Source organism: Pistacia vera, unplaced genomic scaffold, assembly GCF_008641045.1.
Source record: "Pistacia vera cultivar Batoury unplaced genomic scaffold, PisVer_v2 Contig363, whole genome shotgun sequence".
Lineage (NCBI taxonomy): Eukaryota > Viridiplantae > Streptophyta > Magnoliopsida > Sapindales > Anacardiaceae > Pistacia > Pistacia vera.
In genome coordinates this window covers 640,210-653,926 of record NW_022196183.1, presented here as the reverse complement: position 1 = coordinate 653,926, position 13,717 = coordinate 640,210, and the positions used below count along the sequence as shown (strand labels likewise).

The following is a 13,717-nucleotide window of genomic DNA, read 5'->3' as shown; positions in this document are numbered from 1 at the left end:
ATGCCTTCGATTCCTGAAATTTCAACTGTGCCTCCAAAACTCTCCGATGCTTTTCGAAGCCACCCTGTCCACCTCCGCCATGAATGCCCTGACTTGACTTCACTCAAAGAATTACCAGACTCGTACGATTGGACTGATCAGCACTACGTGATCCCTGCCACCAACGGTGACTCTGCCATCTCCGAACCCGTTCCGGTTATCGATCTCAATGACCCTAATGCTTTACAACTCATCGGCCATGCATGCAAAACGTGGGGAGCTTTTCAAGTCATAAATCATGGCATCCCCACTTCCCTTCTTGATCAAGCTGAGTGTACAACTAGAGATCTTTTCTCTTTACCTGTTGAACAAAAGCTCAAAGCTTCTCGTTCGCCTGATGCTCTTACAGGCTATGGCTTGTCAAGAAGTAATTCATTTTTCTCTAAGATTATGTGGTCTGAAGTATTCACCATCATTGGATCACCACTCGATCATTTTCGTCACCTTTGGCCCGAAGATTACACCAAACACTGGTAATTAATAAAAAATAAATAATGTCCATGATCATGCATACATGCACACGTTAGGTTTGCTGTTTGAATTCATTGATATATAATAGCATCTTTCTTTGTACGGAGGGGGAGGAAGGGACAAAAAGGGGCAATTGCCCCTCTTGGTTTCCAAAATCTTATCAAAAAGTACTAGAAAACTAGGCCTGGTTCTTTAAAAAAATTAAAATTTCAAACAAATTCTCATTATTTAAGTTTTTAATTTCTCTTAAAAATTCTCATCCTTTCTTTTATATGGACAAAAAATTTAGTAGAAAAACTAATGTTTCTTTATGATTTCTTAGTGAGGTCATGGAAGAATATGAAAAGGAGATGACAAAGTCAGCAGAAAAACTAATGTGGCTGATGCTGGGTTCATTGAACATTACAAGGGAAGACATTGAATGGGCTGACCCGAAAGGCAATATCCCAGACGAGTTTGCAGTCTTACATATGAATTATTACCCGGCTTGTCCGGACCCGGACCGCGCCATGGGTATGGCCGCCCATTCAGACTCCACCATTCTTACTATTCTTTACCAGAACAACACTGCTGGATTGCAAGTCCTAAAAAAAGGAACCGGGTGGGTCACTGTACCCACAAATCCAGGTGGGCTTGTGGTTGTTGTAGGGGACTTGCTTCAGATATTATCCAATGGGTCGTATATAAGTTCACTCCACCGGGCTGTGGTGAACCGGGACAAGCCCAGGTTTTCTCTTCCGTATTTTTATGGGCCACCTGCCTGGGCCCAAGTCTCACCCTTGCCCAAGCTTGTAGGCCCAAGTGATCCTCCTCTGTACCGGCCCATTACTTGGAGTGAATTCCTTGGAATCAAAGCCAAGCATTTCAACAATGCATTGTCTTCTATCAGAATTTGTACTCCTCCAAACGAAGTGGTTGGTGCGAATGGTGATAACAATACTAATAGTGCAGAAGTGGCTTGATTTTATGTTTCAACCGTGCAGAAAAATGTTATGTTAAGTTTTCATTTTGAGAGTCAAAATATGTATTTCTATATAAGGAATAATATCAAATCGTGCGACGATCTCAGTTTCTTTCCTTTCTTTTGTTGAGTCTGTATGCTCTTTTAGGTATATGTGTCTTTTCTAAGCCTTGGGTTTGAGTCTTTGGGCGTTTATGTCTGGTTGCTTTTGTTTTCGAGTGAGTCTTTGCGCTCCTTCGAGCAAATGTGCCTCGTTTGAGCCTATGTGCTCTTGTGTTTGGGTCTTTATGCCTATGTTGTCTTTGTTGTGTCTTCTAGCCTTTAGGCTAATCATGTTACTTGTAACCTTTTTCTTTTTAGAATAATATACTTATTTACCAAAATATATATATCGAATCATATTTAAACTGTCCTATTGTAAGTTTTCTTTTTATTTTCAGAATTGACTTTGTGATTCTCCTTAAGCTTTGGCCCAAGGAGCTGGTCAAAAAATTGGGCTATCATTTTACATTGTGTATTAGTATGAATTCTGTAACAATAACATCGTACGAATTCTTTAACATTATTGGAAATTTTCTTTCTGGAATAATATACTGATTTACCAAAATATATATATCGAATCGTATTTAAACTATCCTATTGTAAGTTTTCTTTTTATTTTCATAATTGACTTGGTGATTCTCCTTAAGCTTTGGCCCAATGAGCTAGTCAAAAAATTGAGCTATCATTTTACATTGTGTATTAGTATGAATTCTGTACCAATGAGCTAGTCAAAAAATTGAGCTATCATTTTGCATTGTGTATTAGTATGAATTCTGTAACAATAACATCATACGAATTCTTTAACATTACTGGAAATTTTCCTATACAGTAGATGCATTTGCAATGTGAACAGGAACGGGGCCAAGATTTATATCATTAGTTATAAATTTAAAGTGCATTAAGGAATTTCTTGAATAGAACTCTATTAATGATGGAATTAAAATCAACAATTTATGGGTATTAAAAATATCGGGGTGGCCAATTTACTACATTCATAATAATGTTGATATTAGGAACAAGTAACGAAAGTGGGGATATCTAATTGTGTAGTATCAACTTATAGGCTCCAACTAAAATTTAAGAGTATTTCAATATATATTTTTGGCATCCATATATAAAAACCTATTAAATATCATGTTCATATACATAAGCCGTCACTAAATGACATTTTATGACTCAAAGTTTGACGGATGTACATTTTCCCACCCATAAACTTTGATAAAAACAATTTCCCACCCATCAGCAATCTTCATCAATGGAATTTGTTGTCTAATAGGGCCGAAAATAAAGACAATTATTAAAATAAAAAATTTGAAAAATTTGAAAAAAATGAAAAAAAAAAAAAAACAATTGGCCGAAATCGCACCAAACTGGATGCAATTCAAGCTGAATCAGACCTAGCCAAGTGTGACTCAGGCGAATCACTCCGGGCCAATTGCAATTTAGGCTGAATCGCACATGGCTAGGTGTGAATCAACCGGAATCGCCCCTAGCTAGGTGCGATTCTTGCCAACTGATTTTTTTCAGTTTTTAAATTTATTTTTCAAATTTTCATAATTTTTTTTCAGATTTTTTCTTCTTTTTCACAATTTTCTGGTTTTTTTTTTTTTAAGAAATTTTTTTTTATATAATTTCATAAAATATATACAATTTTAATATTTTGTAGTTTTATAAATATTTAATTGACAGATATTATTATAATTTTTAAAAAAATATATACAATTTTAAATTTTTTTAGAAACACACTTACTTAAAAAGTAAAACCTCTATTGCAATTATATAAATTGAAGATATGGGGTTTATATGACTAATTCCCAATTTGGTGAAGGTAATTATTATATGTTTGTAATTTAGGGGGTGTAAGTAACATTAAACCTATAATATATATTGTGCGAACTAATGCCCTTTAATCGTTAAAACTAAGGTCTGAATTTTAACAATAGGTGAAAAAATATTTTTTTCCAAAGTTTATGGGTGGACTTTGGGTGGGAAAATGTCATTCAGCCTATTACAAAACATTCATTTCATATCTGAGAAATTTTCGTGTCGGCTCCGGATTGCTTCATTATGCGGACAAATTTATTCGTTATTGTTCTTGTTGTTAGTATTTTATGATTTCTACATGCACATTAATTAAGTGAATCAATTCTATCATCGTTTAGCTCGTATTGTCAACAATTCTTGGGAAATAAATGATATAAGAAATCGATTCTATAATTTTTAGCTTGTTTTGTGTGCCTCTTCCGATCCTTAAAAATAAATGATTGTGGATTTTGACTGGTATGCATGAATATGTTGAAAAGAGTATCAATTAGGGATAACATATAATTGCAAACTGATTATTCCTCTTTTGACTTGAAGATATCTTGCGATATAGACTCCACAATTAAAGTTGAAGGCTTCGTTATTTTCTATTTGAGTTTATTTCCAATTCAATATGATAACGGATGCTATATAAACTCAATTGTAATCCATTTTGGGGGATCCAAGAGAAAAGATAGGAGATAGAAACTAAGAAAAGAGAGGACTCAAAAAGATTAATTCATTGAGATAACTATTTGTAACTCCGAACAACTCTTTGCAACTCAACTCGTCAATACATTTAATAATATAGCAGTGGATGTAGGTTTTGCATTATAAGCAACCGAACCACTTTAAAGAGCCTTTCTTGTTCCTTGATGTTTTAAGATTATTACTACACATTCATCATCACATTGCCTTCATCGTTGATCCATCGAGATCATGCACATATCCTACGTGGTTCAAGCATTGTCAATCACGTATCTCTGGTTGTTATAGATTTTCGCATCAACATTTTCCTATGTGGTTCAAGCATTGTCAATCACGTACCTCTGGTTGTTGCAGATTTTCACCTCAACACTAATAAACTGGAAAATACTTCGAATCCTTGCATGAGCTTAAAAAGAAACACAGAATTGTATTCATAGAAGAAGATTATTATTACTGTTATACGTTAAATGTTGTTCCAATCTAATACTGAAATGATTTTAGTATCACACTATTCATTGTAATAAAAAGAATATACCCTAGATCATATGAGTTGCAATTTCACTAGTTTTGTTTGACATATGTATCAAATGCTCGTAAAGCAAGAGCCTTGTAATGGAAACATGCCATGCAATAATATATTGTTAGAGTTGGTGAACTCTAGATAGCACTTAGGTACCCATTTTAAAATGCAGTGGAAGTTTTTACCAAGTTGATTAATGATTATCAAGTTAAGCATGAATCAACATCCATAAACAATAAATGTAAAGCATACCAACATATACATGGTTCGGCTAAAACCACTCTTAGCCTACATCCATGCGACCTCGTCCAAATCAAAGCAAATCCACTAAACAATAAACATTACAAGATATAGTTCAAAGTTGATTTTAGCTACAACAATGAGAACTCTATGTTCTAGTTACACCAAATACCACCCTTTGAATCTCTAACGTCTTGTTGCTCCAAGGACTTCTTCACGCAAGGAACACACCCGAAGAAACTTGAGCTCCACCCAAGCTTCACACATCAAAGCCACGTTCCAGCATCAACAATGGAACCAAGTTCCAACAACCATTCAATCAAGAATAAGAGATGGTAACAGTTTTGTAGAGGATTCCAGTAAATCAATTCTCGATTTACGGAATCCTCCTTGATTGTAGGAGATATTGTTTAGGAGATACGGTTTCCATTTGTTTGTTATACGATTTCCATTTATAGTTATCCTTCCTATTTTATCTCTGTATTCAAACTCTACTATGTTTTGTATACGTCTATATAAATGGAAAACTCAACCCCACAGAAGCAATGGTGGTTTTACAAACATTGTTATGGTATCAGCCTTCTTTTGATTAACCTCCTCGATCCCCTCATGACCGATTCTTCCTTCTCCTTCAACACCATGATCCACATGGTTACTATTAAACTCTCCTCCACAAATTATCTTCTTTGGTAAAATCAACTTCTTCCTCTTCTTCAATGTCAGAAACTCCTTAGCCATGTTGATGGTTCCGTTGCAGCGCCTCCAATCACTATCGCCTCTGATTCTTCTTCTTCTCAACCGAATCCTAGATATGTGGAATGGCAACTTCAAGATCACCGCCTTCTCAGTCTCCTCTTCTCCTTGTTGACTGAAGAAGCCATGACCGAAGTCCTTGGTCTCACCACTGCTCGTGCTGTCTGGCTTGCCTTGGAAAATTCCTTTAGCCATATTTCCAAGACTCGTGAGCTTCGTATCAAAGATGATTTGCAACTCATCAAACGTGGCACCCGAAGTGTCACTGAATATTCTCATTCATTTAAGGCTTTATGCGATCAACTCACTGCAATGGGCCACTCGGTTGATGATACAAACAAAGTTCACTGCTATCTCAGAGGATTGGGCACTGACTTTGCTAATTTTTCTACTGCCCATATGTCTCTCACCCCATTACCTGCTTTCAAAGACTTGGTTCCCAAAGCTGAAAGCTTTGAGATTTTCCAGAAGTCACTCGGGTCTCCTCCCTTGTTTCCTTTACTACTTTTACTGCCACCAACGGGTCTTTTCCTTCATCTTAGGGTGGTAGTTCCTCCAAGTCCCGTCGTTCTCGCAGCGGCCATAATGGAGGCCATGGCCATGGATGTGGCAAACAGGGCTTCTATACCCCTCGGTGTCAAATCTGTAAGACTGAAGGTCACACTGCTAATCGTTGCAGGAACAGTTATGATCATATCGAACCTACAACACAGCTTGCTGAAGCCTTTACCTCAACTTTTTCCCTCTCAAATGGCTCAGAGTCTGATTGGTTCACTGATACCGACGCTTCCGCTCACATGACCCCTGACCCTTCTCAGTTGGACAAGGTTGAGCCCTATCATGGTAAGGACTATGTAGTAGTAGGAAATGGTGCTTCTCTTCCTATTACACACACTGGCACGCTCTCTCCCTCTTCTAATTTTCAACTTTTGGATGTTCTTGTTGTTCCTCACCAAAAACTTGTTGTCCATTAGCAAACTGACCTCTAACTTTCCTCTCTCTCTCACTTTTTCTCATGATAATTTTGTTGTATAGAATCAAGTAACAGGAACGACAGTGGCAAAAGGTAAACGAGAAGGTGGTCTGTATGTGCTGGAACGTGGCAACTCTGCATTTGTCTCTGTCCTTAGAAATAAGAATTTACATGCTTCCTTTGAATTATGGCATGCTCGCCTTGGTCATGTAAATCACTCAATTTTATCTCTTTTGAATAAAAAAGGACAATTTTTTCTTACTTCTTTGTTACCTAATCCATCTCTTTGCTCTACTTGTCAACTCGCTAAGAGTCATCGCTTGTCTTTTTCCCTGAATACTACTCGATCTAATGTTGTTTTAGGTCTCATCCATTGCGATATTTGGGGTCTCGCTCCCGTCAAATCTAATTTGGGATTTATCTATCATGTGTTATTTATCGATGATTATTTTCGATTTACTTGGCTTTATCCAATGAAATTAAAATCCGATTTTTTTGATATTTTCCTCCAATTTCAAAAATTTGTTGAAAATCAATACTCCACCAAAATCAAAATTTTTCAAAGCGATGGTGGCACCGAATTTATAAGCAATCGTTTTCAATCTCATCTTCGACAATTTGGCATCCACCACCAAATGTCTTGCCCATACACTCCTTCTCAAAATGGTAGAGTTGAGCGCAAACATCGTCATGTGACGGAAACTGGCCTTGCTCTCCTCTTTCACTCTCACGTTCCTCCTCGGCATTGGGTTGACGCTTTCAGCACAGCGACCTACATTACCAACCGGTTGCCTATGCCTGTTCTTGGTGGTCTTTCACCTTTTGAAGTTTTATTTGGTAAGTCTCCTAATTATGAGAATTTCCATCCTTTTGGCTGTAGAGTTTACCCTTGCTTACATGATTACGCCCCTCACAAATTTTCTCCTCATAGCTTACCGTGTATTTTTCTTGGTTATAGTTCCTCACATAAAGGCTTTCGTTGTTTTGACACTATAACTTCTCGCACATATATTACACGACATGCTCGCTTTGATGAGAATTTTTTCCCTTTTTCAAATACTTCCAGTGCCGCTTCTCTTGCTGACATTGGTTTTTCAAATTTTTTTTTAACCTTACACCCTTGCACCATCTCCTAGCACATCTTCTCCTACTACTACGCAGGTCCCTCCTCCTCCTTGTCATTTTTGTGCAGATGACCCTGCTGTTGAGCCCTTGCAAGTTTCTTCCTCCGCTACGGAGTCACCATCTCCTTCAGCTGCAGTCTCACCTACCCCTGCATCTGCTACGGACTTGGTTCCTCCTGCAGCTCCCATGGACCCGATTCATGCCACTACTTGATTAGCTCCTTCTGTTTCTCATCCCATGATTACACGTGCCAAATCAAGAATTTTCAAGACACGGCATCCTGCTCATCTCAGCTTTGTGCAGTCTTCTCAATTGATCCATGCACTGTTTGCCACCTCTGAACCTAAGGGATTTAAATCAGCTGCCAAAAACCCAGCTTGGCTTGCTGCCATCATGGATGACGAGATGAAGGCAATTCAAACAAATCATACTTGGGATCTTGTTCCTCGACCCTCCAATGCTAATATTGTCGGTTCCAAATGGGTTTTCGGACTGAATTTCTTTCTGATGGATCCATTGAGCGCTTCAAAGCGCGTCTCGTTACAAAGGGTTACACTCAACTTCCTGGTCTTGATTACATGGACACCTTCAGCCCTGTGGTCAAAGCCTCCACAGTTCGTGTTGTCCTCTCTCTTGCCGTGTCTCACAAGTGGCCCCTACGTCAACTTGACGTTAAAAATGCCTTTCTCAATGGCATTCTTCATGAAATTGTCTATATGGAGCAGCCCCCATGCTATGTTGATCCTCGCCATCCCCTTCATGTTTGCAAATTAAAGAAGGCCCTCTACGGCTTGAAACAAGCACCTCGTGCTTGATTTCAACGTTTTAGTTCATTTCTTCTAAAACTTGGTTTTTTTTGCAACCGCGCGGACACTTCTTTATTTGTCTTTAATAGGCAGGATGATCTTATTTATCTCCTCCTTTACGTTGACGACATCATACTTACTGGGAGTGACCCTGCTCTCATCAACCGATTTATCTCCCAGCTGCACTCTAAATTTGTTGTCAAGGACTTAGGCCCGCTGAATTATTTTCTTGGACTTGAGGCTTCTTACATCCCAGACAGTCTTTTCCCGAGCCGAGTTAAATATGCTACTGATGTATTGGCCCGTGCTCAACTGCTGGACAGCAAACCTGTTACTACTCCCATGATTGTCTCTCAATGACTCTCCTATGAAGGAACTCCATTTGCGGATCCAACTCTCTATCGCTCCTTAGTAGGTGCCTTGCAGTATTTAACAATCACGCGTCCTGATCTTGCCCATTCATTCAACTCTGTAAGTCGGTTTCTTCATGCGCCTACTGATGTTCACTTTCAGGCAATCAAGCGAATCCTTCGCTATGTTAAAGGAACACTTCATTTTGGTCTCAAGTTCACTTTATCCTCTTCAATGGGCCTAGTTGCATACTCGGATGCCGATTGGGATGGCTGCCCGGACACTAGACGCTCCACCTCTAGCTACTCAATTTTTCTTGGCAATAATCTTGTCTCTTGGAGTGCCAAGAAACAGCCAACAGTTTCTCGTTCAAGCTGCGAATCCGAGTACCACGCTCTTGCCCTAACTGCTACTGAAGTTTTATGGCTCACTCATCTCCTACAAGATCTTCGGGTTACTTTAATTCACCGGCCTCTCCTTCTTTGTGACAACAAGAGTGCAATTTTTTTGAGCTCCAATCCCATGTCCCACAAGCGCACCAAGCACATCGACCTTGATTACCATTTTCTCCGTGAGCTCGTTGTTGTTGGCACTCTTCGTCTTCAGCATGTTCCGTCTCACTTACAACTGGCTAACGTCTTCACCAAGAGTGTCTCCCGGGATCTTTATGTCTTCTTTCGATCCAAGCTATGAGTTTGTGTTAATCCCACTCTTAGCTTGCGGGGGGCTGTAGAGGATTCCAGTAAATCAGTTCTCAATTTACGGAATCCCCCTTGATTGTAGGAGATATAGTTTAGGAGATACGGTTTCCATTTGTTTGTTATACGATTTCCATTTGTAGTTATCCTTCCTATTTTATCTCTATATTCAAACTCTACTCTGTTTTGTATACGTCTATATAAATGGAAAACTCAACCGCATAGAAGCAATGGTGGTTTTACAAACATTGTTAGGTTTAGCACATAAACATAAGTTAAACCTTTGAGGAAAAACTCCTGAAAATTTCAGAGCACAAGTAAAATAAAATATCAAATGTTAGCTTTACAAATGAGCAAGAATGAAGATGATATAAACCAATTTTGTGCTCCCCAATTCTTGCCAAGTCAGCAAACAAGGGCTAACATATGTTGGTCCAAAAATGGAAAAAAATTCATCTATTTTTTGGGACTACAACCAAAAAAAGGAAAATGCTTATTTTCTGGACCACAAGAGGATGTTGGGACACTTGTAGGTGGTCCTCATGACAGCACAACAGATGCAAAGAAAATATCTCAACTGATAAAGATAAAAACACAACTTTTGCAAAGTGAGTCAAACATGCGATGTTAGCACAACAGAAAAGTGTGTGTACACACGATGTAAAATGCGAAATGAAATGCAACATGCATTTGTCTGACATAAGTGTGCAAGTACACATCCACTGTGAACACACATGAAATGAAAATGCAAAAGGCATAAAAACACAATTCTAACTTTTTGTTGAACCACAAACATATTTTTTCTCTTTCTTGCGGGATCACAGACAAAGCCTTACAACCTTTTAGGACCACATAAAGAAATTGTGACTTATGTAAATTTAGCTGTCACAAGAATGTTATGAATCAAAATAAACTTGATGGGCAAGACAATCAAAGAGAAAATACCACTTAGTAAAATATGTCTCGATAACATAAGTTTGACGAAAAAATCAACATATATATTAAATGTTGTCAAATTTATATTAAAAGCGCTCCATATATATACTCAAATTGAATGCCAAAATTTTTGTTTTCAAGGTTGACACATGATTGTTGTTATATGTGATTTGTAAAAATGTGTAATATTTTTTTATCTATACTATCATTCACAATTGAAAATGTTAATTTATTTTATATCAATCCAAACTGTTACAGATGCAAGCTGGTAGTGCAAGCTGCAGCAACTTTGTTCTAAGCTGGTAATGCAAGCTGCAGCAACTCCGTTCTCTCATGTTCTTATTCAAAGTATTTGAAAGACTACTCAACGGCTAGATTAACGGCAAAGTGTTTGTTTTTTAAAATCTGCACTGTTCAACGGCGAGATTAACGACACAAATTACATATTCCGTTAAGTGGCGTTAACTCTCATTAGTGGAACGGCACTGTTTTCTTTATAAAGTGGAAGTAGAAAAAAAATCAACAAATTTATATCAAGTTACAACGTTTTAACTCTTTCTGCTAACTCTTCTTACCTAGAAAAGCACAAATCTTACGGTCTGAAAATTGTTGTTCTGTGTTTGTTGTGTAAATGTTGAATGCTCGAGATTTCTTATTGTGGTAAAACACATGGATTACCACCTCAGATCATTTTGTAACTGTATAAGTATTCTATAAAATGGAAAACAAAAGTTCAATTCTCTCTATCTCAAATTTTCTGTTTGTTTCTTTGGAAAGTTTTACACTTTCTGGTTTTTCTTCATTCGGTCCCAGGATTCTCACACAAACATATACAATTTAGCATATCTAATATGAGGATAAATGGTATCAAGCATGACTGTGCTGAGAGACGTATTAAATGTTTGTAAGGAATACATACCATTAAACTATGATCTTTAAACAGATTCTGATCAATAAATGCAATTTTTAAGATTTTATGTATCCTTGTATCAAAAACATAAAACCTTTGTATAATAATCGAGTTTTTATGTAAGCATTATTATGCTTTTGAGATTAATTAAAGTCACATTATTCCTATCGCATCCATTATTGTAAACAAAATCATTGCAGGATATATGAGTGTATTTTCATTTGACTTCCAAAACGATAATGTTTTTGATGTAAGACAGCTATTATGATGTGAAATTTAAGGCCAGTTCAGGACAATTGATGAAATCCTTTCATAATCATATAATAACTACCATAATTTGGAAGATTTTGAGTTAGAATGTCTAGATTACTTACACATCTCTTTCCTTTTATCTGAATAAGAGTGATTAGGGCCGGGAATTATGAAAGATTAATTTAATTTAACGGAAACTGATTGAAAGAGATTAAGATCGACTGACGCATTTGGTTTGATTGATAGGAGATTGAAAGAAACTGGAGTGACTGATTTTCTTCTCCAATCGTGTGCTTGAACTTACTATCAAATAGCTTTGCAGCTGTTTTGGCATTTTGTCTCTTAATTGTCAACGAAATTGTACTCTAACTCTAAGATCGTTATCTCTATCTCCCAATTGTGGTTCCAAAGAATCACTCATAGATTTTAGGGTCCCCAATTAGATTCTATATTTAATTATTATTGAGTCAGTTGATGTGTTCTACATCTTAATCCCACTTGTCTTTTAAATAAGAGGAAACGACATATTCCCACTCAAGACTTAGCAAAATCTCAAGTTGATACATTTGGTTCTATTTATTTCAAATTTCCATGATTAAAGTAACATCATTTCCTTTTTTTTTTTTTTTTTTTTTTTGATAGATTTTTAATTTTTCACTATAGCGAGACACACATTAGCATGCTAAAATGCGTCAGTGCTTTCTTTGACCAAGAAGGGCTCACATTAGCAAAAAGAGGCTTACGTTAACAGTGTCCAAACCGACAGTTTTTAGCTTTTTCTGACCGATTCTAAAGTCTAAAATCACTTTCAAAACCACTGTTGGACTTCCCATAACATCCTCTACAAAATTGACACCTTCACTTGCCGATCTCATTCACCATTTTCGACCACCTTCGACAGTCATTAACTGTGTTAGTTCTTGAATAATTACAATTAGGGGTATCAACTTGGGATTTCGCTAAACCTCATTTTGAATATGTCGTTTACTCTTTAAATAAAATAAACAAGTTAATTAACTTTGGGTGCATGCACGGATGTGTTAGTTTAAATAGGGTTTTATCTTATTATAGTTGTTAATTATATAAAGATATATCAATATCGTGGCCAACACAATCTGACGGAAATTACATTTTTTTTTTTTTTAAATGCAAAGAAAAAGAAGTTAATCTATCTTTTTTCTGCTGTTCTACACAATCAAGGCCTTCATGAATTTAAAATTTGGTGATAATAAAGAAGGCCACATCCGTCTCATATATCTTTTGCTTAGATTGTGGTTATCAATGAAGAATATTGTCAATTAATTTCTCCATCTCTTGTTCTTGGAGATCTCTGTTCCCCAAACCCTATCATTGGTGCTCTCGTTCCCTAGTTATGGTTGAAGGCACTCGCTTGCGTCTTTTGGATGAGCAGCTTGCTAAAATTATGATCCTACAATCTGTCCAAGTAGAGACTCTCACTTCTTTAACAGAGAAATTGGAGTGAAAGTTGTCGTGGACGTCGGCTCTTGAAGGGGGGTGCAATGTTAGGATCTCACATCAGGATCTCACACCTACCAAGAGTGGTACTTAAGTCTATGGGCTCTCCCACCTATCAGTCTGATCTTTTGCGTTGGGCTTGAGTTCTAACATTGTCAGTGTCCTTGTATAGCACGTTTAATTTTGAACCAAAATTTCTTTGGTAATTTAGGCAGCAAATGAGATGTGTTGTACAAAAACCGCGAAGCAGCTAAACTTTATGTTACCTTTTCTCCAACTGTTTCTACTTTCATTTCTTTCTTTTTCTAACAGATAATCCATTTCAACTTCCTTTTTGTTTGACACTTTATAAATTAGAATATATATTAGTGGACTGTAATGAATTTTCATTCTGGTTCTTTATCTTATATATGAAAGAGATTCACTTGATTTAATTATAATAACCGGTAGCAGGCTAAACCCTCATTGTCCTTTATAGACTGATCATATATATGGTAGATGATCAAATGAATTAACGAAACATGTTACCTACCGATCAAATCATTTTCATGAATTTGATCGAGATTTCCCTTCGTTGATCTCGTTTATACCTGAAATTACTAATAATTTTATGTGTGTTCTGGAAGTTTCTCAACAAAAAAATATTATTTGTC

The 13,717-nt window shown here is 36.9% G+C and overlaps 1 protein-coding gene across 1 annotated transcript; it reads left to right on the top strand.

Moving 5' to 3' along the window:
• On the top strand, positions 1-1,472 carry LOC116140129 (gibberellin 3-beta-dioxygenase 1-like). Its single transcript, XM_031425756.1, has 2 exons — positions 1-512; positions 833-1,472. The coding sequence occupies exons 1-2, from the start codon at positions 1-3 to the stop codon at positions 1,470-1,472; spliced, it is 1,152 nt and encodes a 383-aa protein (XP_031281616.1).
• Positions 1,473-13,717: the final 12,245 nt, after the last annotated feature.